This window comes from Hyalella azteca, unplaced genomic scaffold (assembly GCF_000764305.2).
Source record: "Hyalella azteca isolate HAZT.00-mixed unplaced genomic scaffold, Hazt_2.0.2 contig11752, whole genome shotgun sequence".
In the NCBI taxonomy this organism is placed as follows: Eukaryota; Metazoa; Arthropoda; class Malacostraca; order Amphipoda; family Hyalellidae; genus Hyalella; species Hyalella azteca.
In genome coordinates this window covers 16638-41971 of record NW_025941737.1, presented here as the reverse complement: position 1 = coordinate 41971, position 25334 = coordinate 16638, and the positions used below count along the sequence as shown (strand labels likewise).

General features: G+C 38.2%; 2 protein-coding genes across 2 annotated transcripts; one reads left to right on the top strand and one right to left on the bottom strand.

The window, feature by feature from the left end:
- Nucleotides 1-2916: 2916 nt before the first annotated feature.
- On the bottom strand, nucleotides 2917-13473 carry LOC108665520 (NKAP family protein CG6066). The gene is made up of 9 exons (XM_018152279.2): nucleotides 12343-13473; nucleotides 10890-10967; nucleotides 8520-8685; nucleotides 6308-6412; nucleotides 5608-5891; nucleotides 5127-5215; nucleotides 4570-4702; nucleotides 3124-3173; nucleotides 2917-3045 (listed from the first exon to the last, which is right to left on the bottom strand). Exons 1-9 carry the CDS (start codon nucleotides 13334-13336, stop codon nucleotides 2917-2919), a joined length of 2028 nt encoding a protein of 675 aa, XP_018007768.2. The 5' UTR covers nucleotides 13337-13473.
- Nucleotides 13474-22746: 9273 nt separating this feature from the next.
- LOC125178668 lies at nucleotides 22747-25085 on the top strand. Its single transcript, XM_047882989.1, has one exon. The coding sequence runs from the start codon at nucleotides 22956-22958 to the stop codon at nucleotides 25008-25010; it is 2055 nt and encodes a 684-aa protein (XP_047738945.1). The 5' UTR covers nucleotides 22747-22955; the 3' UTR covers nucleotides 25011-25085.
- The last annotated feature ends 249 nt before the right edge of the window (nucleotides 25086-25334 follow it).

Sequence of the window (25334 nt, the reverse complement as noted above, 5' to 3'; positions counted from 1 at the left end):
TGCATCAGCGCTACTAGCCACTTCTCCAGCCAAGATATCAACACATCGTTGTCCCGCTCGGCCGCATCTCGGGCACTTGCCGGCGCATGCCTCTGAAGCGGCTGAACCCCTATACACGAGGCTAGTAGCGTGGACAGTTCAAGCGCCGCATGAACTAGCGGCTAGTACTATCCCTGTGTACAGGCACCTATAGTGATGTCGGCGCTGAAGTGTAGGCCTGATGTGGCCTGTCGCCGATTCTTTTCCTTTTCGTGCCTTGTTCACAGAAGATCTAAAACCGTGTCATTTGATCGGATCTTTTCAAGACTGACGATAGTTTCAAGTAGCTACTAGACTTCCACCGGATTCGATATGGGGCTAGGCATTTCAAGTCTGAACATATATTTCTCCATGGCCCAGTGGTTAAAAGTCATAGTACCAAGATTGGCGCAGAGAGGCGCGGGTTCGATCCCCAGCTCTGTGCGCCAGTTTCTGGTCAGAATCGGCAAGGAGGCCGGGCGGTTAAGCATAGCAGAATTGGAGCAGTGAGTTGCGAGTTCGAGACCTCAAAATGCTGTGAATGTTCTGCGATGTTAAGAATCGGCGACAGGCCTACGGCCTAATAAACGCTGAAACCGCTATATATTTATCTAGCCTGTTCTTGAACGCGTTCATACTTTGAGCGCCAACGATGTCTTCGGTGAGGCTGTTCCACATGTCGGTGATTCGAAGCGAGAAGAAATTTTGTCGCGTGGAAAAGTTGCAGCGCAGTTTTTTTAGCTTATAGCTGTGGCCCCTGGTGTTGGTTCTTGTTTCTATTCCAGGCTTGAAGGGCAACTCCTTTGAAGAAAGATTAGAGATTATGAAGCTTCCAAGCCTCAGTTATCGATGTCTGCGTGGGGACCTCATTGAAGTATACAAGTATACTCATGGTCTATACAAGGTCCCTGAAGGGTTACTAGAATTTGAAACAAGAACAAACACCAGGGGCCACAGCTATAAGCTAAAAAAAACTGCGCTGCAACTTCTCCACGCGACAAAATATCTTCTCGCTTCGAATCACCGACATGTGGAACAACCTCCCCGATGACATCGTTGGCGCTCCAAGTATGAACGCGTTCAAGAACAGACTAGATAAAGCTATGGAAAAATATATGTTCCGACTTGAAATGCTTAGCACAAGGTATATCGAACCTGTAGGCTGTATCGAACCATTAAACTATCGATAGTTGGAAAAGATCCGGTCAAAAGAACTGTTTTTAGATCTCCTGTGGACAAGTCACGAAAAGTATAAGAATCGTAGGCCACATCAGGCCTACTCTTCAGCGCCAACATCACTGTTATGATATATGATGTGCTATGATATGTTGTATGATATGATATATTAGAAACACTTGCTCCCAGCATAATACAGAGCGGCGCAGTTGCGCACACTACGGCTATAAGAATCAGACTGCAGTTTATTTTTTATTATAGTTTTACAAATTCTATGCTTCTAAAAGTTCTTCGTCGTTTTTCTCCTTTGCCAACAAGTTTACCCTCGTCTATTATTGCTCATTTTACTTTTGATTCTATTTTTCTCATTGAGCCTATTTCTCATTGAGCCTTCTCATTTTTTCCTTTTATGGAAAAAATGCACTATTGTGCTCGCCATGTCCGTCTGTCCGTCCGTCCGTGACCTCACGTTTTCGTCGACGAGAAAATGCGCTCTCTGTCACTCACTGCAGTGAGTACTGAGTTATATTTTTTTCGATTTTAAGCTGCAATGTTTTCTTGACTTGACATTAACAACCTAAATTGCATCAGCTACTTGCGTCTGAAGAATAGATTATCGCAATATTTGGAATGCAAAAACTCGCACCTAATACTAGCCTCGTGTAAAAAGCACATTTCCCTATTGGTAGCTAAGGCTTCAGGCAGGTTGGGTTGTGAAATAAAGTTTGTCTTTTATAGCTGAAGTTAGCTAACATATGACATTGAATGACCTAGCTAATGTAAGATTTAAAGATAGCCTCAGATAACTATAGTAAATAATCGAGCACGACCAAAGATGAAGCGATTATAAATCACATGCACAACGAGGCCTAGTGCGTGATTCAAAAACAGAAATGATAAATACTCGAACAATACAAAACCAGTGTTATATTCATGACTAACACAGTATATATAATATACTTTAGCAACATCTAAGGCCACGGCTTAACCAGACGTCTGAGCTGAATATCAGTCGAGATCAGAAGTTTAAGTGACGGTTGGTGAATACTAGCAAATTAGTTATTATTAATAATTAATAATAGCTAGTGAATATTAGCCTAATATTATTAATAGTTTAATGAATAAAAAAAACTCCGTGTTATTTGAACGTTTTCACGATAGTAGATCACAAACGTACATACGTGCTATATGAAGTTAAAGTCAGTCCTAATTATTGTTATTAAATTATATTCATTTGTTAATAAAACACGCGCAATTATAGCTTACGTTTAATGGAGACCTAAATAAAACAACCATAACGTCTACTTAAATAACAGTCTCGTTACAAGTCCAGCATCCTAATGATATTCCTACCTACGTGCTAAAATATTATCATCGTCCAATGTGTTCTTAGTTGAAATTTATGATTTGTACAATTTATTATTACACTAAAAAATAATGAATTTTCCCTCATGCTCCCCCTAGTTCCCCCCACTCCCTCCTCCCCTAGTTGCCCCTCCCCACAGTCCTTCCTAGCACTCCCTCAGTCCCCCTAGTTCTCCCAGCTCTCCCTATCCCCCAGCTCCCCCTCACTCTCCCTACACCCCCAGCTCCCCCTAGTCCCCCAGCTCCCCTAGTACCCCACTCCCTCCTCCTCCCTTTAGTTCCCCCTCTCCCTCCTCCCCCTAGTTCCCCCACGCCTTCCTCCTCCCTCTCCTTCCGCTAGCACTCCCCCAGCTCCCCCTAGTTGCCCCTCTTATTAATCTTATGCGTCACTATATCCCTGAACTGCGTCAGTATCTTGCTCTCCCTCTTGGCTCGCTCCTCGCGCGAGAAGAGCGCCAGCGCGCGCTTCTCGTCGGCGCTGTAGATCTGGTTCTCCTTACGCAGCCGCACCGCCTCCATGCGCCGGTGCCGCGACCCTGTAGGGGTATTTACAGGGGGTTAGATCTGGTTCTCCTTACGCAGCCGCACCGCCTCCATGCGCCGGTGCCGCGACCCTGTAGAGGTAGAGGGGTTAATGGGGTTGAAGGAGTTAGAAGGGTTGAAGGGGTTAGAGGGCTTTGAGGGGGGTTAGAGAGGCGTCAGGAGGGGAAAGTTATGAAATGGGTTATCAGGAGTTAGAGGTTTTGAAGTGGTTAAAGGGCTTTGAGAGGGTTACAGGGGTTAGAGGGGTTGAAGGAGTTGAAGGAGCGTCAGAAGGGGACAGTTGTGAGGGGTTAAAGGAGTTGTCACCGAACGACTGCCGCAACCCTTAAACTTGTCAGAAAGATCAGAGCCCTTACAGCCAAACCCCGGCAACTATCTCGTAAAAAGTTCAAGGACTCTGTGACTAGTTAAAGTGCATTTTGTTGCAATAGAATGTCTTCCATTAAAACTTCGGTTACACGGATAAAACATAGTTTTATTGCAGCAAAGAGCACTTGAAAGGGATAAGTTTAAAAAATAACAGAACCAGCACGATAGACATTACACTGCTTGATGGAGCATTTAGAGCACAGCTAAACAAACTAGCGTTGGAGCGCAAGATCAAACTAGCGTTGGAGCGCAAGATCAAACTAGCGTTGGAGCACAAGATCAAACTAGCGTTGGAGCNGCGTTGGAGCATCACAAACTAGCGTTGGAGCATCACAAACTAGCGTTGGAGCATCACAAACTAGCGTTGGAGCATCACAAACTAGCGTTGGAGCATCACAAACTAGCGTTGGAGCATCACAAACTAGCGTTGGAGCATCACAAACTAGCGTTGGAGCATCACAAACTAGCGTTGGAGCATCACAAACTAGCGTTGGAGCATCACAAACTAGCGTTGGAGCATCACAAACTAGCGTTGGAGCATCACAAACTAGCGTTGGAGCTAACTTAGCAACGGAGCGAGATGAGAACAGGTATGAACCTCACTGTATGGCTGGCGGGACACGACTGACTAACTGACTCACAGCCACTCAGACCTATGGCCATACTTTCAAAACTCGCTAAGTGAACGTAAGTACTTACGCTCTATTTTCTTGTCTATGATTGGTGGTTTTTGCTTGCAAGGCCGTCAATGATTGGCTGATGAACTTACGATCTCTTAACTTTTTTCTGAAAGTATAGGCCCAAACCTTGCACTAAGTCACTACCACCCAAGTAAGGTCCGGACATCAATGTTACTAAGGCAGCCACGCTAGATGTGGCTTTCGGTGTGCACACTAGATAAAATGAACACGGATGACAGTGAACGTTGTCCACCGTTCACAGAGTTATCAGGGGTTAGAGGGTTTGAAGGGGTTAGAGGGGTCGAAACGGCTTTTCAGGGGTTAAGAGGGGTGATGGGGTTGAAGGATTTAAAGGGTAGTAGGGGTTGAATTGGGCATCAGGGTTTAAAGGGGTTATCAGGGGTTAAAGGGGACACACCTGACATGACGTAGCCCTCGTCCTCGTATGACGTGATCTCGTCGGACGTGAGACCGATCTCGCCACGTCGGGGGATTCGCTTGCCCTCCGCCACAAATGCCGCCATGGCGGCGCCTTCACCTGGCAACAGCGCCTGCACATGTGGCAACGTGGCGTGAGAGATGTGACAACGTAGCATGAGAGATGTGGCAACGTGGCGTGAGAGATGTGGCACCGCGGCGTGAGAGATGTGGCAACGTAGCGTGAGAGATGTGGCAACGTGGCATGAGAGATGTGGCACCGTCGCGTTAGAGATGTGGCACCGCGGCATGAGAGATGTGGAAACGTCGCATGAGATGTGGCAACGTGGCATGAGATGTGACAACGAGGCACAAGACGATAATAAATAAATTATTAATTACCTTGCCATGCAAGCAAACATTATTTATTACCTAAATTACCAATTATTAATTACCTTGCCATGCAAGCAAACATTATTTATTACCTAAATTACCAATTATTAATTACCTTGCCATGCAAGCAAACAGTATTCATTACCATTATTACCAATTAATTACCTTGCCGTAGTCCTTCTTGGTGAGGGTAACCTGCTGCTTGGGCAGGGGACCGATGACCTCCTCTTCGACCATCTCCCCGTCAGCGCCTTCTGCGGACAACAGGAATTAATTATTAATTAATTAAAAATAATTACTGTGCGATATACATAATATAACCTCCATGTAGAGGAGGTAACTTGAGCAGGACGACCCACTCACACTGGGCCAAAAATGCATCACAAATTGGACAAGTTATTTCTTTAAGTGTAGAAAAAGACTATAGTTCAAGAGGGGAAAAAGATTTAAATGCAGCAAAAAAATTATAAAAATGTATCAAAAAAAGGGAAAAAATGTAGCAAAAATAAGTGAAAAATGCAGAAAAAATTACAAATGTATAAAAAAGTACCACAAAAAGTAGTAAAAAAAGTAGTAAAAAAGTTAAAAAAAGAGTAAAAACGTAAAAAAAGTAGTAAAAAAGGTAAAAAAAGAGTAACTGGCTAACTTGTTCGCTCAATCCACGTGGTTGACTCCTCGGAGTCGGATGAGTCGGAGTCGGACTCAGAGTCGGAGCTTGAGTCGGAGGAGATATCCTTGATTTTAACGCTGCCTCCTTGGAGTTTGAGCGCCGCCTTGAGCTTCTTGAGCTTGCGCTTCTGCTTGCGTAGCTTCTTCTTCTCTTTCTTCTTGCGCTTCTTCTTCTCTTTCTTAGACTTGGTCTTGTGCTTGGTGGGGGGCAGGGGGGCGCTGGGGGCCTCCGCCCCCTCATGCTCGCTGTGCTCGTCTGAACTGCAAACATTGATGAATAATTAATGAATGATCAAAGAATAACTAAGAACTAATGAATAATTAGTGAATAATTGATGAATAATGAATAACTAATGAATAATGAATAACTAGTAATTAGTGAATTACTGAACTGATCAATAATTGAATTTTGAACATCTTCTATTTCCAAAAAGTAAAGCCCACAATTTTCACTCCATCCAGAGTTAACATCCCACTCAGGGCACCTGCCACTCACACAGGGCACCTGCCACTCACTCAGGGCACTCAAGGGGCGGTTGCCCCCACACTAGAGGCACTCATCACCCCACTCAGGGCACCAGTCACTCACTCAGGGCACTCAAGAGGCGGTTGCCCCCACACTAGAGGCACTTCTCACCCCCACTCAGGGCACCCCACACTGGGCACCGGCCACTCACTCAGGGCACTCAAGAGGCGGTTGCCCCCACACTAGAGGCACTCCGTCCCTGGCGATGTCCCTCCTGCAGCTCCGGCGCTGCTCCAGCATCTCCTCAAACTGGTCCCTGCAACCCCGGACAATCTTTTAGTTCCTTTCATTATAATAATTTTAAAGAAAATTTTGTACTTAGAAGATTATATACAAAATATAATTTCATTTTATATTCCATTGATTTTCAGTGAATTCATAAATTACAAGAGTTAAGAATTAATACCTATATTCAATAAAGTGAAGAAAAAAATGATAGATATAATTTTATATTATATTCCAGTGATTTTCAGTGAATTCATAGATTACAGGAGTTTTAGAATTAATACCGTAAAATGGGGTAACTTAGACCAGCGGGGTAACTTAGACCACTCTTCGTTTTGTAACAAAAACCCCCAAAACTCAAAAACTATTTGACATAGAAAAATTTTGTCAAAGGGCATGAAAGGCCTAATACTGAGGCTACATAACACAATGGAAAGATTTAAAAAGTTTGCATATCTAACAGGTTACAAATTTAAAATGTGACCCATGAAAAAGAGCTATTATTTAAAGCCAATTTTTTTATTTTTTGGTAAAATAACTCCAGGTCTTGGTGCATTGTAGTAGAACTCTTCTAGTTACATATGCAAATGATAAATTTTAGGAAAGTGTCATAGTTTGCAAATGGGGGGCGCTGCCCCCCAAATGGGGAAACTTAGAACACCTAATGTCAGCCCTGACGGGGTAACATAGACCGGCTTGGAAGTTAATATAAAATTACCATATATAACATATTTTATGTTTCAGACTCTACAGAGTCTTATATATGGTAATTTTAACTTAATTTCCAAGCCAGTCAATATTTACCCCATCAGGGCTGCCATTAGGTAGTCACATTTCCCTCATTATGGGGCGGCGCCCCCCATTGGCAAACTATGACACTTTCCTCAAGTTTGTCATTTGCATATGTAACTAGAAGAGTTCTACTACAATGCACCAAGACCTGGAGTTATTTGGAGTTATTTTACCAAAAAATATAATTGATTTTACCACCCGGTCTAAGTTACCCCAAGAGCTGGGGTAACAAAGACCACCACTTTTTCGAAATCACATAAAGACTATGAGAGGCAGGAGCCAGCAATTTATGGTGAGTGAAGCTAGAGTGTAGACCTGTATTTTGCACGTTTCAATTCAAGTTTAATTTAGCTAGTAAAAAAATGGCATCATTTATAAAAAAAGTGGTCTAAGTTACCCTATTACCCAGAAAATGGGCATGCTTCAGAATTCTCTCCCTCATAAGTCAATGGCCATCCAATGAGACAATACCGTCAGCTATATTAAAAACAGAATCCTACATGTCTGACTTAATTTATTTAAAAGAATGAATAAAACTTGCTTGCCCGCATGGAGGAAGATTGAATTGCATAAATATTTTCGGGGTGAATATTTGAATCAAAGCAAATTCTATAATTTATCTGGCCATATGTAAGTGATCCATAAGGCTGATATGTTCCTGTTAACAGACATGGATTTCTCAAGGATGCAGTGGTACATATACCTACGTCCCATTTCAATTAAGTCAACACTTTTTTATGAAAATAAATTTCACAACACTAGTTTGGATTTATTAACACATTATACTTGATATTCCGTTAGTAGAATGTTTAGGACCAATGAAAAATCACTATAAAATTTTTTATTTCTGCATTTCATAATAGTATGAAAAATTAAAAAAATATAACTCAGTACTCACTGCAGTGAGTGACAGAGAGCGCATTTTCTCGTTGACAAAAACTTGAGGTCACGGACGGACAGACGGACGGACGGACGGACATGGCGAGCACAATAGTGCATTTTTTCCATAGATGAGAAAATGCGCTAAAAATGAAATAATAGTACAAGATGAAGCCATCAGAGTCAATGTGTCAATAGACATGGATTTGTACATGTAAATAATAGTATAGATAAATAATAATAATAAATAGAGTAAATAATAGTATAGATTAAATAAATAGAGTATAATAATAAATAGAGTATTAATAATAGTATAAATAATAATATTGCCCAAATAATAATAATAGAGTATAGAGTAGAGTATAATAAATAGAGTAAATAATAGTATAGAGTACCCCTGCTCATGCCCCCAGCCCCTGGGTGCTGAAGTCTTCACTCGGAGGGCAGGGGGCAGCAGGGGGCCTCACCTGAAGGGTTTGTGTCGGGTGCTCCGGTCATGTGACCTGCCATGGTGGCGGTGGTGGTGGTGGTGGCGGGGCTCTGAGGGAGGGTCGGGGTGGCGGTGGTGGGAAGAGGGTGCGGAGCCCCCGCTGTGGGGGGTGGGAAGGAGACCGTCTTTGCTCGAGGACGAACCTATAAAAATAGTATGCATTAAAAATTACTCTTTTTAAAGACAACTCTTCTAAAGAATCCAGTGTCTCCAATGTTACACATGTACAATGAATTTCTAATTTTATTATCAAATATTAAAAAATTGATTTCAAATTTTATTTTTACAATAAAAAAAATTAAATTTTTCAAAATTATTTATTCTCTCAATTGATTCATGCATTGTCTCCAACTTTACTCAAGTGTGCAAAATTTCAGCTTGATTGGAGAGGTAGAAGTGTGTTAAATATTGATTATAAGATTTGTAGCTGACAAACAAACAACAAGAAGTGAAGTTAAAGAGAAGTGTTGCAAAAAATAGTATGAATCTTATGTCAAAATCAGCCATCTATTTATATAAAATTTATGTAAAATGTCATCTTATCTCAAAATCAATCATATCATGAGGAACATTAGTGCACCACATATATAAGTAACAGGATATTCCCCAAAAACAGGATGAATATAGGTATATTTCTTTCTCTTACATTCTAAATGTCATATACCAGTAAAACATCATTTTTGTAACCTGCTTTTTGATCTCCAAGCACTAGCAAGAAATTTTGTTTGACTCATTGAGAAAAACAATAAGGAATTTGTCAATAAAAAGTACCGTATGCTTTATTTCTTCAAAACATACGATGATTGTTTCTGAAACATTTCTTTCTGTTTCAGGTATATTTTTTACAATCTTTTTTATGGTGAATTCACTTAACCCAATTAAAATGGTGTGAAATTACAAGCCATCCTGTAAGCTTACAGATACAGGAAAAATGCTATAAGGCTGCTGATATGAAGCTTGCAGTGGACAAGGTTGTTGTTAATGCTCAACGGCATGTTCATGGATACGGTAATATCGCATCAATGAATGAATATAGTGATATCATATCAATAAAGAATAAACAAGTAAAAAACACAGAAAATGTCATGTATTCTACATGTACATCATTTACAATGCAAAAGGAGGACTTCAGAGTATTGTTAGTAATGGATAAGTACACTCTGCATGCTTCAAACATTTTAAAATTGAGTTTTATTGCAAGTGTCCCGGATTACCCCGTTCCCAGGGGTAATTTGGGACGAATTTTATTTTATGTCAGGCACCTTACAAATAGAATATGGCATTTTTTTGAAGATGCCATTCTATAGCCCTTGCAAAGAGCTCTGAAATGAGTCTAAACTTGTTTATGAAATGTTTCATGGTAAGAAGTTTTAACAAAATAATATACGTTTAAAAACTACTTTTTAAAGACAATACTTCCAAAGAATCCAGTATCTCCAATCTTACAGATGTACAATGAATTTCTCATCTAATTTTCGAAAATTAAAAAAACTACCTTTTCAATTTTTCAAATATATATAAATTTTTTTAATATATAAATTTTTTTTTCAAAATTATTTATGCTGGTTATTGATTCGTGCATTGCCTCTGATTTCACACCAGTGTGCAAAATTTCAGATCAATTAGACAGGTAAAAGTGAGTCAAATATCAGTTATAAGATTTGTAGCTGACAAAATTATTTTTTCAATTTTTTTTAATATTGATAAAAAAAAAATTTAATTTCTAAAATCTTTTTTTTTTACATTTGATTCATGCATTGTCTCCAACTTTACACAAGTGGACAAAATTTCAGATCGATAGGATAAGTAGAAGTGTATTAAATTTTGATTACAAGATTTGTAGCAGACAGACAGACAGACAGACAGACAGACAGACAAACAAGAAGTGAAGTTAAAGAGAAGTGTTGTAAAAAGGCTCAAAACCGTCCCTTATTACCCCGTTTTATGGTATTTTATAAATATACTTTATGTATATTTATTTCACAAAAAAATGAGGGTTAGAAATGGTATGATTCACCCAATTTTACAGCATGTTACATCAGCCGCAGGCAAAGCAGAGAGTTTTTTTTAGACTCTCCCTCAACTTCTCAAGTTCATGTTTGAGTCCCACAAGTAGACCAGTAAAGTAGGTATCCTGGATACCAGCATTAGGTATCATACCTAAGAAATTGGTTTAAATCTTAGGTAAATGAAGAAGTTAAAAATGAACTGATTCTAAAAAATCTCTGGTTTGTCACTATGGCCGCAAGTTTCTGGTTTGTCACTATTTATTTCACAAAAAAATGAGGGTTAGAAATGGTACGAGTCACCCAACTTTACAGTATGTTACATCTTCCACAGCACTCACCGTAGTACTGCTGCCGCAGCTGCTCGTGGTATTTGCTGTGGCCCCAGCGCCCGTCAGGTGAAGGTGGTGACCCCAGCCCTGGTACAAAATTATTATCATTATTGAATTAGTGATCAATTGATTATGTTGATTACTGTTAATAATTAATTAAATAATATTAATTAATTAAGATTAATTTATATTAATATAAATTTGATGCAAGTTCATTTAATTATTATCATTATTGAATTATTGATCAATTGATTATGTTGATTATTGTTAATAATTAATTTAAAAATATTAATTAATTAAGATTAATTTATATTAAGATAAAGTTGATGCAAGTTCATTTATAAAAAGTAAAGAAGTTGCCCATAATTGTTCCAATTTCTTAAAGAAGAATAAATTACATTTATTTTGTAGAAAGAATGTGGATTACAGTCCAACATTAATTTGATTGGTACCTATATAAAAAATATCATTAAATGTGAACAAACTCAATTTTAATGGATAATTAATATAATAGCTTATGTGCAGAGTGGTTATAAAGACTTCATATCGAATATTCCATGAATTGAAGCACAAAAAACTAGCATACTTTCATATAAAAAATTTTTGCTGCTAATTTCAATCCATATAAGTACTGTAGAAGGGGTGACTTGGACCATTTTCAGTGCTTACTTTTTGTGGTACAAATATGCACATAGTAAATAAATTGTAAAACATAACCATGAAATATCTCATTATTGCATTTGTAGCTTATCTCATGGTACTTCAAGAGCTGTCAATACAACTTTTCTAAGGTAAGAACTTTGAGTGTAGAGTTTTGTTTTCTGTAGAGTTTTTGAATATAGAGTTTTGTTTTCTTTAGAGTTTTTGAGTGTAGAGTTTTGTTTTCTGTAGAGTTTTTGAGTGTAGTGACTTGTTTTTATATATCAAAATGGTCCAAGTCACCCTGTTTTTATGGAACAAGATGAGCACTACAATACCTCATAATATTTTCAAATTTTATTCTACAGTCTACACTGCTCTTAATGCAATATCCCTACAAGCCATTAAGTACCTTTGAACTTTCATGCATCTGAATATTTGATTCAACCACTTATCTTTTTTAAAAACATCTATATAATGCTTAATCAGACAATTTATACAATTATTATGGCAAATTTTCACAAATTTTTAGTATAATAGGATAGATTTATGGATAAAAACAATATTATTCATGAAACTGCATAAAATTAGCAGGTTTCTGTTCATGTTAGTATGAGGTTGTTCATGTTAGTATCAGTTTGATGGCATTTTTTGATGCCAGAACCAGCTAATTCTTCCATCAAGACCATGACATCATGCATTCTTAAGGATGAGACAAAATGCAAATTACAGTTAATTTCAATGGAGACACATAGAGAAGATGAAACAAATGAAACAATAGAAAAGTTATAAATATTTTCGAAGGCAAATCAAAGAAACCTACTTTTGGTAGGGCCATCTCCAAGTAATCCCTTCAGTTGCTCCGCTGCAGTTGTGGGCTTGTCTGCCTTCTTCTTCACTTCCTGTTGCGTCTCAGGCTCTGAGGAGCTGCCGGCCCTTGCTTGCTTGGAAAGTTTTTTCTTGTGCACGGAACGGCTGGGAGATCTAGACGCTGATGATTCAGATCGAGACCTTTTTTTCTTCTTCTTCTTTTTATGAAAGTGGCTTGGAGACTTGGACTTTGAAGACTCAGATCGAGCCCGCTTAGACTTTTTACTATGTCGATGATCTCTGCTATGTTTTTCTGCAGTTGTTTCCGAGAGTTCTGATTCAGAAGAATCTCTGGGCTTGGATCCAGTTTTCTTTCTATCCTTGGAGTGAGATTGCACTTTTTTATGTGACCGAGAATCTTTTTTCCTATCATCAGCTGATTCTTCTCTTGAATCTCTAGAAGTTGATCTCTGATTTCTAGAGTGTGACTTTGGAGATTTCAATCCAGATCTAGATCTTCTTTGTTCTCTGGTATCCTTATTGTTGTCATGGTGTGAATTTCTAAATCTATCCCTGTCTCTAGAAATTTGCCTTCTAAGAGATGGCGATGTATCTTCGGATTCACTAGCAGAATTTGACCTGGAATATCTTCTCTTTTCATTAACACTGTCATTTTTTTCCTTTCCATGCATTCTTCTGTTTCTTCTTTCTTTGTCATAAGAAAGCCTGTCTTCACTGTGCTCGTGTTTAGAATGTTTCCCGGACTCATGTCTGCCATGATCATGATTAACATCCTTCGACAGTTTCTTCCTATGACCTCTAGACTCGTGAGCTCCATGTCTCCGCTCTCCACTTGATGCACAAGATGAAGCATCAGAGTCACGGTCCCTGGACTGATCCCTCCTAGGAGCTCGTGACTGAAGATGAGGATGAGATCTTGAGCTCTGTTTATTATGCTTTGCTGGTGAAGGACTCCTACTGGACACACTTGTCTCTGAATCACTCATTGTGCTTAGTGACAATTTGAGAATTAGCAAGTAAACTTGACAAAGTCTTTCAACTATACAGCTAAAGAATACAGGGGATTAAAAAAATTAGTATTCTTAAATCAACACTCACTTTGTTCTGCAAAAATATCAATAAACATATTACTTGGTTTCCTGAATACTAGGGTAATTTGGTCACTTGAATATGCCAACTGCCATTGGAAGAAAAAAAAACATTTATTAGCTGATACCTTCCAAAACCAAAAAAAAATTAATAGGAATGTGTCTGATCAGTTGAGAAATGAAATTTCAAATAGCACACGACTGTGGCGCCACAGGTGTTCAAAGAATCGGGTATTTTCTTTGGTGAACGAGATAAATAAATAAATAAATGATATATATAAGCTAATGTTTGCCCAGGCTGTAAAGTATGGTACATTGGTACTACAAGATAGCTCAAGGGGCCAGGGGGGTGGGGTAAACACTGTATATTCCGACACTTTAATGATGTAACAAATAATGAATGGCTATAAAAAAATCACTGTATGCGCAACTCGAGTTCCAGGGTTGGCGATTTTTTTGATTTTTTTAAAAAAATCAAAAAAATAAAAAATCAATGATTTTTTTGATTTTTTCATGATATTTTGATTTTTTTGATTTTTTTGATTTTTTCAGCTTTTTTGTCTTTTATGAGGTGTTATTTTTTATGTTGCAATTAGCCTACGTACTAACAATAACAGTATATGGATCATAATGGATGGCTAAAAAGGGCACTTATTGCCTCCAATAATGGCCAACAGGCCAAGGTGGTGTTTACCACTTAGGGATTTTCGGGTAAACAAATATTGATAAGTCTATTCATTAGCTTTGTAAAGTTTGTATGGAGCAAGGTAAGAAGCTAAATATTGACCATTAACTGGCTTCAATATACAAAAACACTTCAGGAATGCAGATCTCCTAAACATTGAAGAGTCACACAACAGATAGGAAGCTGATAGCACAGTGCACAGCACTATCAATAGATCTACTAGTTTATGTCCTATAAATCTACCAGACTCTACCTTCTATACACACCGACTAGTAGTGACTGAGTGACTGACTGCGCTGTTCCCATTTAATTCAGACCAATAAACCAATACTAAACATAAAATGAACGATAACCAAACAAACCTCATACGACTTGAAACGAGACTTAAGTTATGAGAAAAGCTAACACTGTTTGAAATAAACATGTGCACAATTCAAATATTTTATATCCATTCACTGCATTTAATTATTTTATATATAGTCTTATAATTGTAATTGTTTTGTTTCTATTNAAAAAATCGAAAAAATCAAAAAAATCATGATTTTTTTATAAAAAAATCAAGTGATTTAATCACATGATTTAATCATTTTGATTTAATCATTGCCAACCCTGTCGAGTTCTGTTTGCTTTACGTCACTCTCAAAACACCACACTACACGCCAGCAAAGATGAAACGTCACAAACTGTTGCCATATTTATTTAAAAGCCTTTAGAATTCAAACCTACAAAATCCCTGAATTCCAACGCTGTGTGTGACTAAATTTAGCATATTGTAAGACTAATTCCAGCAGCACTTCAAACTCTATTAATTTGTAATTCCGGTGCCCTGTTTTGGAATTACGATGCCCTGTGTGAGCTGCATCGGAATACGACACAGCTTGGAATGAGCTCAATTAAAAGATTTTAATTTTTCAATTAAGCTTCTAATTGAGAGCTACGCTACCGTAAAATGGGGTAACTTAGACCGGCGGAGTAACTTAGACCACTTTTCGTGTTTTTAACAAAAACCCCCACAACTCAAAAACTATTTGACATAGAAAATGCAGGAGCCAGCAATTTATGGTGAGTGAAGCTAGAGTATAGACCTGTATTTTGCATGTTTCAATTCAAGTTTAATTTATCTAGTGAAAAAATGGCATCATTTATAAAAAAAAGTGGTCTAAGTTACCCCATTTTACGGTATTAAGCTTTTAATTAAGAAAATTCTAATTTTTGTACACAGCTTGGAATGAGCTGTGTGTGTCTAATTCCAAGCTGTGTCGGAATTATTTGCCACTTGAAATCGGCAAATACAAGTATACTTAAAGGATTCCTAATATATTCACAGACTTATTTCAAAGTCTCAAACTATAATATTCATTCTACACAAACAGTTTATTGCTATTTGGTAGAGGCATAGAGCAAGGTCAACTATCAACTTCGACCTGTTTTCAATGTTCTCACTGGGTGATGTGCACTGTCTCTCTTTGGATCTTAACATTTTCCCGCCAGACGGCCCAGACCTAGTGTTTTGGCAATAATATGGCATGCAATAGTATGATGTCACTATTTCAACCATCAACTAATGCATGGAACTAAGACAGAGCTTGATATAAAGGAAAAAGTTGAGAAGTGTTGGAATTACCCACGATGTCGGAATATACCGCATTTACCCTGTTCCTCAATCCTTATTACCCCGTCCTGCAGAAATGGCCACCATTTTTTTGGAATGAGATACGCAAATTCTGTCAATCACATTTTCAAGCCAGTACCTGTGTGCAACTTTTAAGCTAGTAAAATTTTTCAATAAGGCAAATATTTTTTTGCTACAGACCTTAGGCGGGGTACTTTTCCAAAATCTCCCTTTACTTACTTTTTTCAGGGATTTTTCAGACGTAGTAAATGTAGGTAGGGTAAACGCGGTATATTCCGACATCGTAGGCAATTCCGACACCTCTCTAGTTTTTCCTTTATATTAAGCTTTGTTTTAGTTCCATGTGTTTGTTGATGGTTGAAATAGTGACATCATACATTTGCGCGTCAAACTACTGCCAAAACACTAGGTCTGGGCCATCTAGCAGGAAAATGTAAAATCCAACGAGACAGTGCATGCCACCCAATGAGATCATCGAAAAATGTGTCAAAGTTGACAGTTGACCTTGCTCTATCAAATAGTGATGAACTGTTTGTGTACTTAATGTGTAGAAAGAATATTATGGTTTGAGACTTTTAAATACGTCTGTGAATATATTAGGAATCCATTAAGTATACTTGTATTTATTGCTGATTCCAAGTGGTAAATAAATTAATAGATGATTAAGTTGAGAAATGAATTTAGACACATAAAAACTAATTCCGACACAACTTGAAATGAATTGGACACACACAGCTCGTTCCAAGCTGTGTGCAAAAATTAAAATTTTCTTGATTAAAAGCTTAAAAACTGTTACTTAAAAGCCTAATTAAGTAGTGCTCAATATTCAATACCGTAAAATGGGGTAACTTAGACCACTTTTATTTTTATAAATGATGCCATTTTTTTACTAGCTAAATTAAACTTGAATTGAAACATGCAAAATACAGGTCTATACTCTAGCTTCACTCACCATAAATTGCTGGCTCCTGCCTCTCATAGTTTTTATGTAATTTCAAAAAAAGTGGTGGTCTTTGCTACCCCAGCTCTTGGGGTAACTTAGACCGGGTGGTAAAATCAATTATATTTTTTGGTTAAATAACTCCAAATAACTCCAGGTTTTGGTGCATTGTAGTAGAACTCTTCTAGTTACATATGCAAATGACAAACTTGAGGAAAGTGTCATAGNCTATTTGTAGTAGTAGTAATTTTTTTCATTCACTTTTTTCAGAATCCATCAAAGATATTTCTCAGAATCCTCTTTTAATCCTGATAATAATTTTTCTTTGACACTTTTTTCTGTTATTTTCATCAGGACGCCAAAGAAGCTGATATTCAACAGTGCTTTGAGAAGTTCGGTCAGATCACCTGTGTGAACATCATGTATGACAGCTCCAGTGGACGGCATCGAGGATTTGCATTCATTGATTTTAATGACTATGATCCTGTTGACAAAATTCTGTGTGCGTTATAATGCCCATTAGCATAAAGTTTTTAACTACCTTATATTTACTCATCTACAAATAAAATGTTTATCATTTATTGGTTATTTTTGGTCAAAATTCACTCATTTTGTATTCTTGTGACTTATTTTAGTTTTAATTAAGGCTGTTGACAATGGGTGATTTTATTAAGTGTCGAAAAGACTTCATAAAGATGTGTATAAGAGACAGTCATTACTCAGCGTAAATGGCTTTTCATTAAAAATTACCCGGCGACGTATCTTTAAAATGGCCGGCGACGCTTTGGGCTTAAAAATCCATATATTGGTGACGCTGCATCCACCCTCTGCATAGTGGAGATAAGATAGTAAAAATATTAGAACTCTACACCACTATTTTTAGTTTTACAATATTTTGATAAGTTTAACTGCTACAAAGTACAACAGTTCTAGTAAATGTGGGAAGACTGTCCCGATTTACCATGCCCAGGCAATCAGCCCTTATTACCCCGTTTGATGGTAGTGAACTAGTGATTGAACTGATTTACCTATTTCTCTGAAGTGATAGCAACTGATGCACATGCCACACATTTGATCAGTCAGTGAACATTCTGCCTCTCAGCCTCTGGGCTAGGCGCTAGACCAGTAATTTAAATATAAACGTTTGTGCTCTGCATGGACATGAATTTATAGCTAGATATTCAGAGTTAATTTTCTTCTTCATGTTGTAGTAGACTTTCATTGACAAACAGCCAACGGGCAAAATTTTTTTTTTTTCGGTGAGCCAAAATGATTGAGGGTTGGCATAATTTTACTTGTATCAGTTGAATGTGGTTTAATATTACCAATGCAAATTTCCATCAAATTCACTCGTGTCGTAGACTAGCTCTCATTCCTCTCAAGGCTTACGATCTTTCCTTCCATTCCTGACGCCGAATAAGTGCGAAATGACTTCAAAGCTGACAAAGCACACAAGACAGATTTTTTTTTTTTTTTTTAATTTGATTTGAAGACTTCGGGTATGCAGGTAGCACACCTCCCAGCCTGAGCACAACTCAGATTTTGATCACTCCACTTCACTTGTTGATTTCACTTTGTATTTCTCTTTCAGCACTTCCACCAACCAGTGTGGCAGCTGTCTCTTATACACATCTAGATGTGTATAAGAGACAGCCGACTAGTAGTGACTGAGTGACTGACTGCGCTGTTCCCATTTAATTCAGACCAATAAACCAATACTAAACATAAAATGAACGATAACCAAACAAACCTCATACGACTTGAAATGAGACTTAAGTTATGAGAAAATCCAATACTGTTTGAAATAAACATGTGCACAATTCAAATATTTTATATCCCTTCACTGCATTTAATTATTTTATATAAAGTCTTATAATTGTAATTGTTTTGTTTCTAGTTTTAAATTCAGATATTTAAAGATTGAAATTAAATATTTTGATTAGAATACTTGTATTAGGGTGGAAAATCTTTCTAATTGCCTAAAAGGTCAATACAATCTCAACCTCTCAATATACAGGGTGGGGCAGAACCGATTGAGCAGTTTTGACGTAAAATAAAATAGTAATGGTGGTACATAAAGAAGAACGTTTATTTTCCTAGAGGTTAGCATAACATACCATTTAGAATACTTATGTTTTGAAAACTACTTATGTTTTGAAAACAATATCTGGAAGATGGGGGCTGTTAGCTGCAACACACTGTTGGAGTCCTGTCTCTTATACACATCTAGATGTGTATAAGAGACAGGCAAACCTCTGAGGGAGAAAGCCAGTCGGGTTAATGAGGAAACAAATATGATGATAATTACTTTTAGAAACTAAGAGTCTTCAAATCACAAATTTACCGGTTACTTTAGAGATCGCAATCCACACACGTGCTTTCGCCGTGAACGCAACTGACTTTCTCCATAAGACAGATGCCGGAACGTTGAGAGAAAACAGATGCCGGAGCGTTGAAGAAGACGATGAACAGCGGAGTATCCTGTGCAGCGAATGACATCAGTAGTTTTCCGGATTTTAATCTTTGTCATTTGAGACACCAGAATTCGTTTGCATTTGGAATTCTGGGCTCTCCATTTCGCAAGTAATGCGGTCAGATATTTTTTTGAGTGAACAGATGATTTTTTCGAAGAACATGAATAGAATATAACCTTTGTGAAATTTGTCAGTGATAATGATTTCGGATGATGTTAGGCAATTTCTTAAGGTTTTCATGATATAATGATGCGATTGACGACTATAAGCAAGTTTTTAAAATGTGATCTGCTTATTACTCTTCATCAATGCTGACCATTTAGTGCACACATGTATTACACTATATTAATACAGACCAATAATAAGATAAACACCTAATGCTAGTCATTCATACAGGCACGTTGACTGAAGGGATACAAATTTTCCTTTTTCAATTCAAACTATTTGGAACCAACTTATATCTCTTCATTTATTCACATGCATTAATAAGACTCAGCCATTAGGCATCATTCATTCTCGTGCATCCATACTACACTTTATTTTCTTCATTCTCGCTATTTCATTCACTAAGGCATTCATTTTTAATTGAGCGACGTTTAATTGGAATGGAAAATCTCAATCAATGCAACAATTAAAAAATTAGTGGGCCAAATGCTCCAAATTGTGCCCCGCTTTCTCACCCACAGCACGCAGCAGTGAAAGCGGCCGTAGCACTGATACGCCCTAACTGCGTCAGGATGACTAGAGCGGCCGTAGCACTGATACGCCCTAACTGCGTCAGGATGACTAGAGCGGCCGTAGCACTGATACGCCCTAACTGCGTCAGGATGACTAGAGCNATATTCCTGTCTGTAAAGGATATTCCTGTCTGTAAATGATATTCCTGTCTGTAAAGGATATTCCTGTCTGTAAATGATATTCCTGTCTGTAAATGATATTCCTGTCTGTAAAGGATATTCCTGTCTGTAAATGATATTCCTGTCTGTAAAGGATATTCCTGTCTGTAAAGGATATTCCTGTCTGTAAATGATATTCCTGTCTGTAAAGGATATTCCTGTCTGTAAATGATATTCCTGTCTGTAAATGATATTCCTGTCTGTAAAGGATATTCCTGTCTGTAAATGATATTCCTGTCTGTAAAGGATATTCCTGTCTGTAAAGGATATTCCTGTCTGTAAATGATATTCCTGTCTGTAAAGGATATTCCTGTCTGTAAATGATATTCCTGTCTGTAAATGATATTCCTGTCTGTAAAGGATATTCCTGTCTGTAAATGATATTCCTGTCTGTAAAGGATATTCCTGTCTGTAAAGGATATTCCTGTCTGTAAATGATATTCCTGTCTGTAAAGGATATTCCTGTCTGTAAATGATATTCCTGTCTGTAAATGATATTCCTGTCTGTAAAGGATATTCCTGTCTGTAAATGATATTCCTGTCTGTAAAGGATATTCCTGTCTGTAAAGGATATTCCTGTCTGTAAATGATATTCCTGTCTGTAAAGGATATTCCTGTCTGTAAATGATATTCCTGTCTGTAAATGATATTCCTGTCTGTAAAGGATATTCCTGTCTGTAAATGATATTCCTGTCTGTAAAGGATATTCCTGTCTGTAAAGGATATTCCTGTCTGTAAATGATATTCCTGTCTGTAAAGGATATTCCTGTCTGTAAATGATATTCCTGTCTGTAAATGATATTCCTGTCTGTAAAGGATATTCCTGTCTGTAAATGATATTCCTGTCTGTAAAGGATATTCCTGTCTGTAAAGGATATTCCTGTCTGTAAATGATATTCCTGTCTGTAAAGGATATTCCTGTCTGTAAATGATATTCCTGTCTGTAAATGATATTCCTGTCTGTAAAGGATATTCCTGTCTGTAAATGATATTCCTGTCTGTAAAGGATATTCCTGTCTGTAAAGGATATTCCTGTCTGTAAATGATATTCCTGTCTGTAAAGGATATTCCTGTCTGTAAATGATATTCCTGTCTGTAAAGGGAATTCCAGTCTCTAAAGGATATTCCTGTCTGTAAATGATATATCTGTTTTTTAATGGATATTCCTGTCTGTAAATGATATATCTGTTTTTTAATGGATATTGCTGTCTGTAAAGGATATTGCTGTATACTTCCACCACAAATTCCCCAACCCACCACCACACAGTAAGCACAACGCTATAATGGCTTGTGTTATTACTAAAGGTTAACCGACTTCGTCAGGACCTACCCAGATTTCACGGTCTATTGTTATAGTGCGGCTAAAATTAATTTAACGTCTGGACTCAAATGCATGAAAAAAATTCTTAGGGTAAAAAAAACGCACACAATAATTACCCGAGGAGGAGCGAGGCCAGGCCCCGCCTCCTCGCCAGTAGCCCGCTGGCTGTGGTCAGGGAAGGTTGTGTATTGTTACTGTATGCGGATGTTGATTGAGGTGCTAGTGAAAGGCGCCACGTGGTCCATGTTTGAACTCGAGCTTGCGGGAGTAAAATTAAAAGCGAAAAGGCAATTTCACCAAATTCTGGCCATCACTGAATCTATATATATATTTTATACACATACTTATAATAGCATATCCATGTTATTAATGGGAATTTATTTTATTAACACGAACTATCATATTTACGGATATATGACTCAAATATACCTATTATTAAATAGACCATTATTATTAATAGACTTTTAAAATTAATTAAATCAATAGATACCGACGACTTGTCCAGTGGTAGCTTGTGTTTATATCTCTGTCAGTAATTTAATCACAGAATTAATTACTAAATCCTTAATCATGGATAGAAAATGTCACTTTTTAATTGATTAAATTTGGACCATAAGAATCTTATGCATCATTCGGGTATATAAATCAGAGGTTAATCCAATTTTATTAGTGTTGATATACTCGTATTTGTGAATGAATCAATTCACACCTGAGGCTGATCAACACATAATAATTAATTAACAATTTTCCCTTTCTATTCCACTCAGGCTTTATAAGTTTTCACAGAATTAATAACAACAAACGGAAGCTTTAATTATTTGTTTAAATAAATTGAAGAAAATAAGCATCCAAGTTTTAGTGCAGCAATGGTGCTGATGAACGTTCAAAACGCAGTGCCACATGCAACGTTCAACATGGCGGCAAATGTGCCTCAGTTCAACGGACGTTTGACGAAAATTTGTGAAATCAACGCCAAAACAAAATCTTCGTTAGCCTTCGACCGACAAACTACTTCCCACATTTTGCCTGCACTTGTCAGTAATCGAGCTATGAATCCCCAAATCTCGCCTTCAGATATCAGCAATCGACCAATAATATCCAATATTTCGCCTTTAGATATCAGCAATCGACCAATAACTTCCCAAATTTCGCCTTTAGATATCAGCAATCGACCAATAATTTCCAATATTTCGCCTTTAGATATCAGCAATCGACCAATAACTTCCCATATTTCGCCATCAGATATCAGTAACCGACCAATAACTTCCCAAATTTCGCCTTCAGATATCAGCAATCGACAAACGAATTTTCAAATGTGCTCCCCATCTTCTAATTCATCACGACAATGCCACTTTGAAAGTGGAGTGACAAACGTTGATGCTGTGACCGCTGGTGATTCAGTTACAAAATACGCGATAAATAACAGTGTTTTCAATTTTAACAAACAGTGTATTAATCACGAGCATACTTATATTCATGTGGATGAGCCAGATCGAAGAAGCTTCGATGAAGAACCTGTGTTAAACTACAGTAACGTGGTGTTGGGCACCAGTGCAAGAAATATAACAATGACTTACGAAAGTGTAGGTTGCAGTGATAACAAATACAGTGATACACATTACATATTAACACAAGATGACATAAATGCTGTAAATTTGCCTGTCAATGATGACTCGGTGCACAGAACAGAAGAAACGGAGCCAAATGAATTTGAAAACAAGGTCGAGGCATTGGGACAGCCTGTTGGTCCCATTGCTGTAAACTATTTGAATTTTGTGCAGAAAGCAGACGAAACGAAAACTTCAACTAATAATTCTAAATTTATCCACGACATAAGAAGCGCGGTACCAGAGAACCTAGTCCATCCATCAACTAGTGTTGCGCCGTGTCCTGTTTCACACGCTGAAAACATGCCATACGTTTACAACATAGGTTACGTATCTCAAATTCTCCCCAGAACCAACGAAAAAGTTGATTCTACCAAAGATTTTTCTGATAAGGAACTTTATGGAACACCTGCGGTTTCTTTTGATGGTTCTGGCAAAATATTAGCCGAAAATCCCCAGCTTGACACCATTGCATCATCTGGGCCGAGATATTCACCAAAATCAACGGTCTCTGGTACAAACTTTCACGACATTTTTTCCTACGGAAACCACGCATTAGGAGAACTGGGAAAATCACAATCGACAAAATCAGATATATGGTTACCTGTCACATACAATTATAAATCAACGCCATTGTTGCCTCCTGCATATCTGCATTTTCCTAAAACCCACTTAGTCTCATCTGCTGATTATCGAAGTGGAAACTTTTCCCTCTCCGCCGTGAGCGGGAAACACTGTGATTGGTCCCCTCAATTGCTCCTATCGACCAATGACAATCAAGGATCTCACATCTCAGGCGTGACGTCACCAGTCAGTGAGATGACTTCGTCTGCAACAGAGCTCTTACGTTCGGGGCTGGAAGTCGAAACTCCCATTAACATCGTTGACGTGGACGATGACGTCATCATATTAGGACCCGAGAGTAGTCCCAAGCAGTCAAGTGGGACTAAGACCAAAGAGGCTTGTACAAATGATCCTAAAAACATGACCAAAAAATGTAATTACAAAACTCCGATGGTTCCAGAAAAAAGGTTTAGTCCCCGATTGAAGAATAAACAGACGACTGTGAAGAAAATTGAAGGAAATGATCCGAAATTCCCTAAGCTAAATACAACAAACAAGCGATGTGTTCAAGTATCATTTAAACCGAGAAAAAGAATTTGCTCTAGCGACAGAGTAAATACTTTTCTGGACCCTATTAGTGACTCGATCGTGGTTTCTTCGGAGTCTACAAATCTTTCCAGTTTCGTAACCCAAACTCGACAAACTACAAACAACAAACCTACTGAGTCTGTCTATAGCGAAGGCTGCAACTCTAGTCTACATGGAATATATGAAAGTGATCTGAAGGTGAAAGTGCGATGCGGTTGGTCGCCTTTTGAAAGTGATAACACTTGTGGTTTGCTCGATAACAACGAGGTTGTTGTCAACGAACTGTGTCGTGATAACCACGGTGATCTTAGACCTAAGAGTTCTGTAGCCATTACGAGTCCAAACAAGTCTGAAAAAGACATACGTAGAACCATCAGTACGAGCGGTGATAATTCCGGCTTTGTGTTTAGTACTAGTGTAGGTGCTAGTGTTAGTGATGCTGTTAGTGATGATCTCTCCCTCACAAACAATGAAACAAATGTGGTTGCGGACCACAGATCTCAGAATACGCAAGAGTTGGACGGATTTTGCAACGATTTTTCAGGGACGCAAGAACGGGATGCGGTTGACAACAATTCTTCAGAAGTGAAAACAAATTTGGACGACAATGGCATTTGCAAAATGCAAAATTTTGGCGCAGATGACGACAGTTCCGAAAACTCAGACGATCCACAAGTGGTTCAAAGACTGCGACGTTTGGCGGCGAACGCTCGGGAACGTCGGCGCATGGACGCGTTGAACGTGGCGTTCGACAGACTGCGCGAGGTGCTGCCTCAATGCGCGGCGCATGACAAGCTTAGCAAGTATGATACCTTACAGATGGCACTCACCTACATAGCCACCTTGCGTGAGTTCCTGCCATGAGCACATGACGGTCACCTACATAGCCACCTTGCGCGAGTTTCTGCCATGAGCACATGGCGGTCACCTACATAGCCACCTTGCTCGAGTTTCTGCCATGAGCACATAGCGCTCACCTACATAGCCACCTTGAACGAGTTCCTGCCATGAGCACATGGCGCTCACCTACATAGCCACCTTGAACGAGTTCCTGCCATGAGCACATGGCGGTCACCTACATAGCCACATTGAACGAGTAAGGTGGTTACCTATTGCCATCTGTCAAAAACAGATGGCCCCGAAAATCGTGTTAACTTGAAGAAAAAATTATAGATTTACCACTGTCAG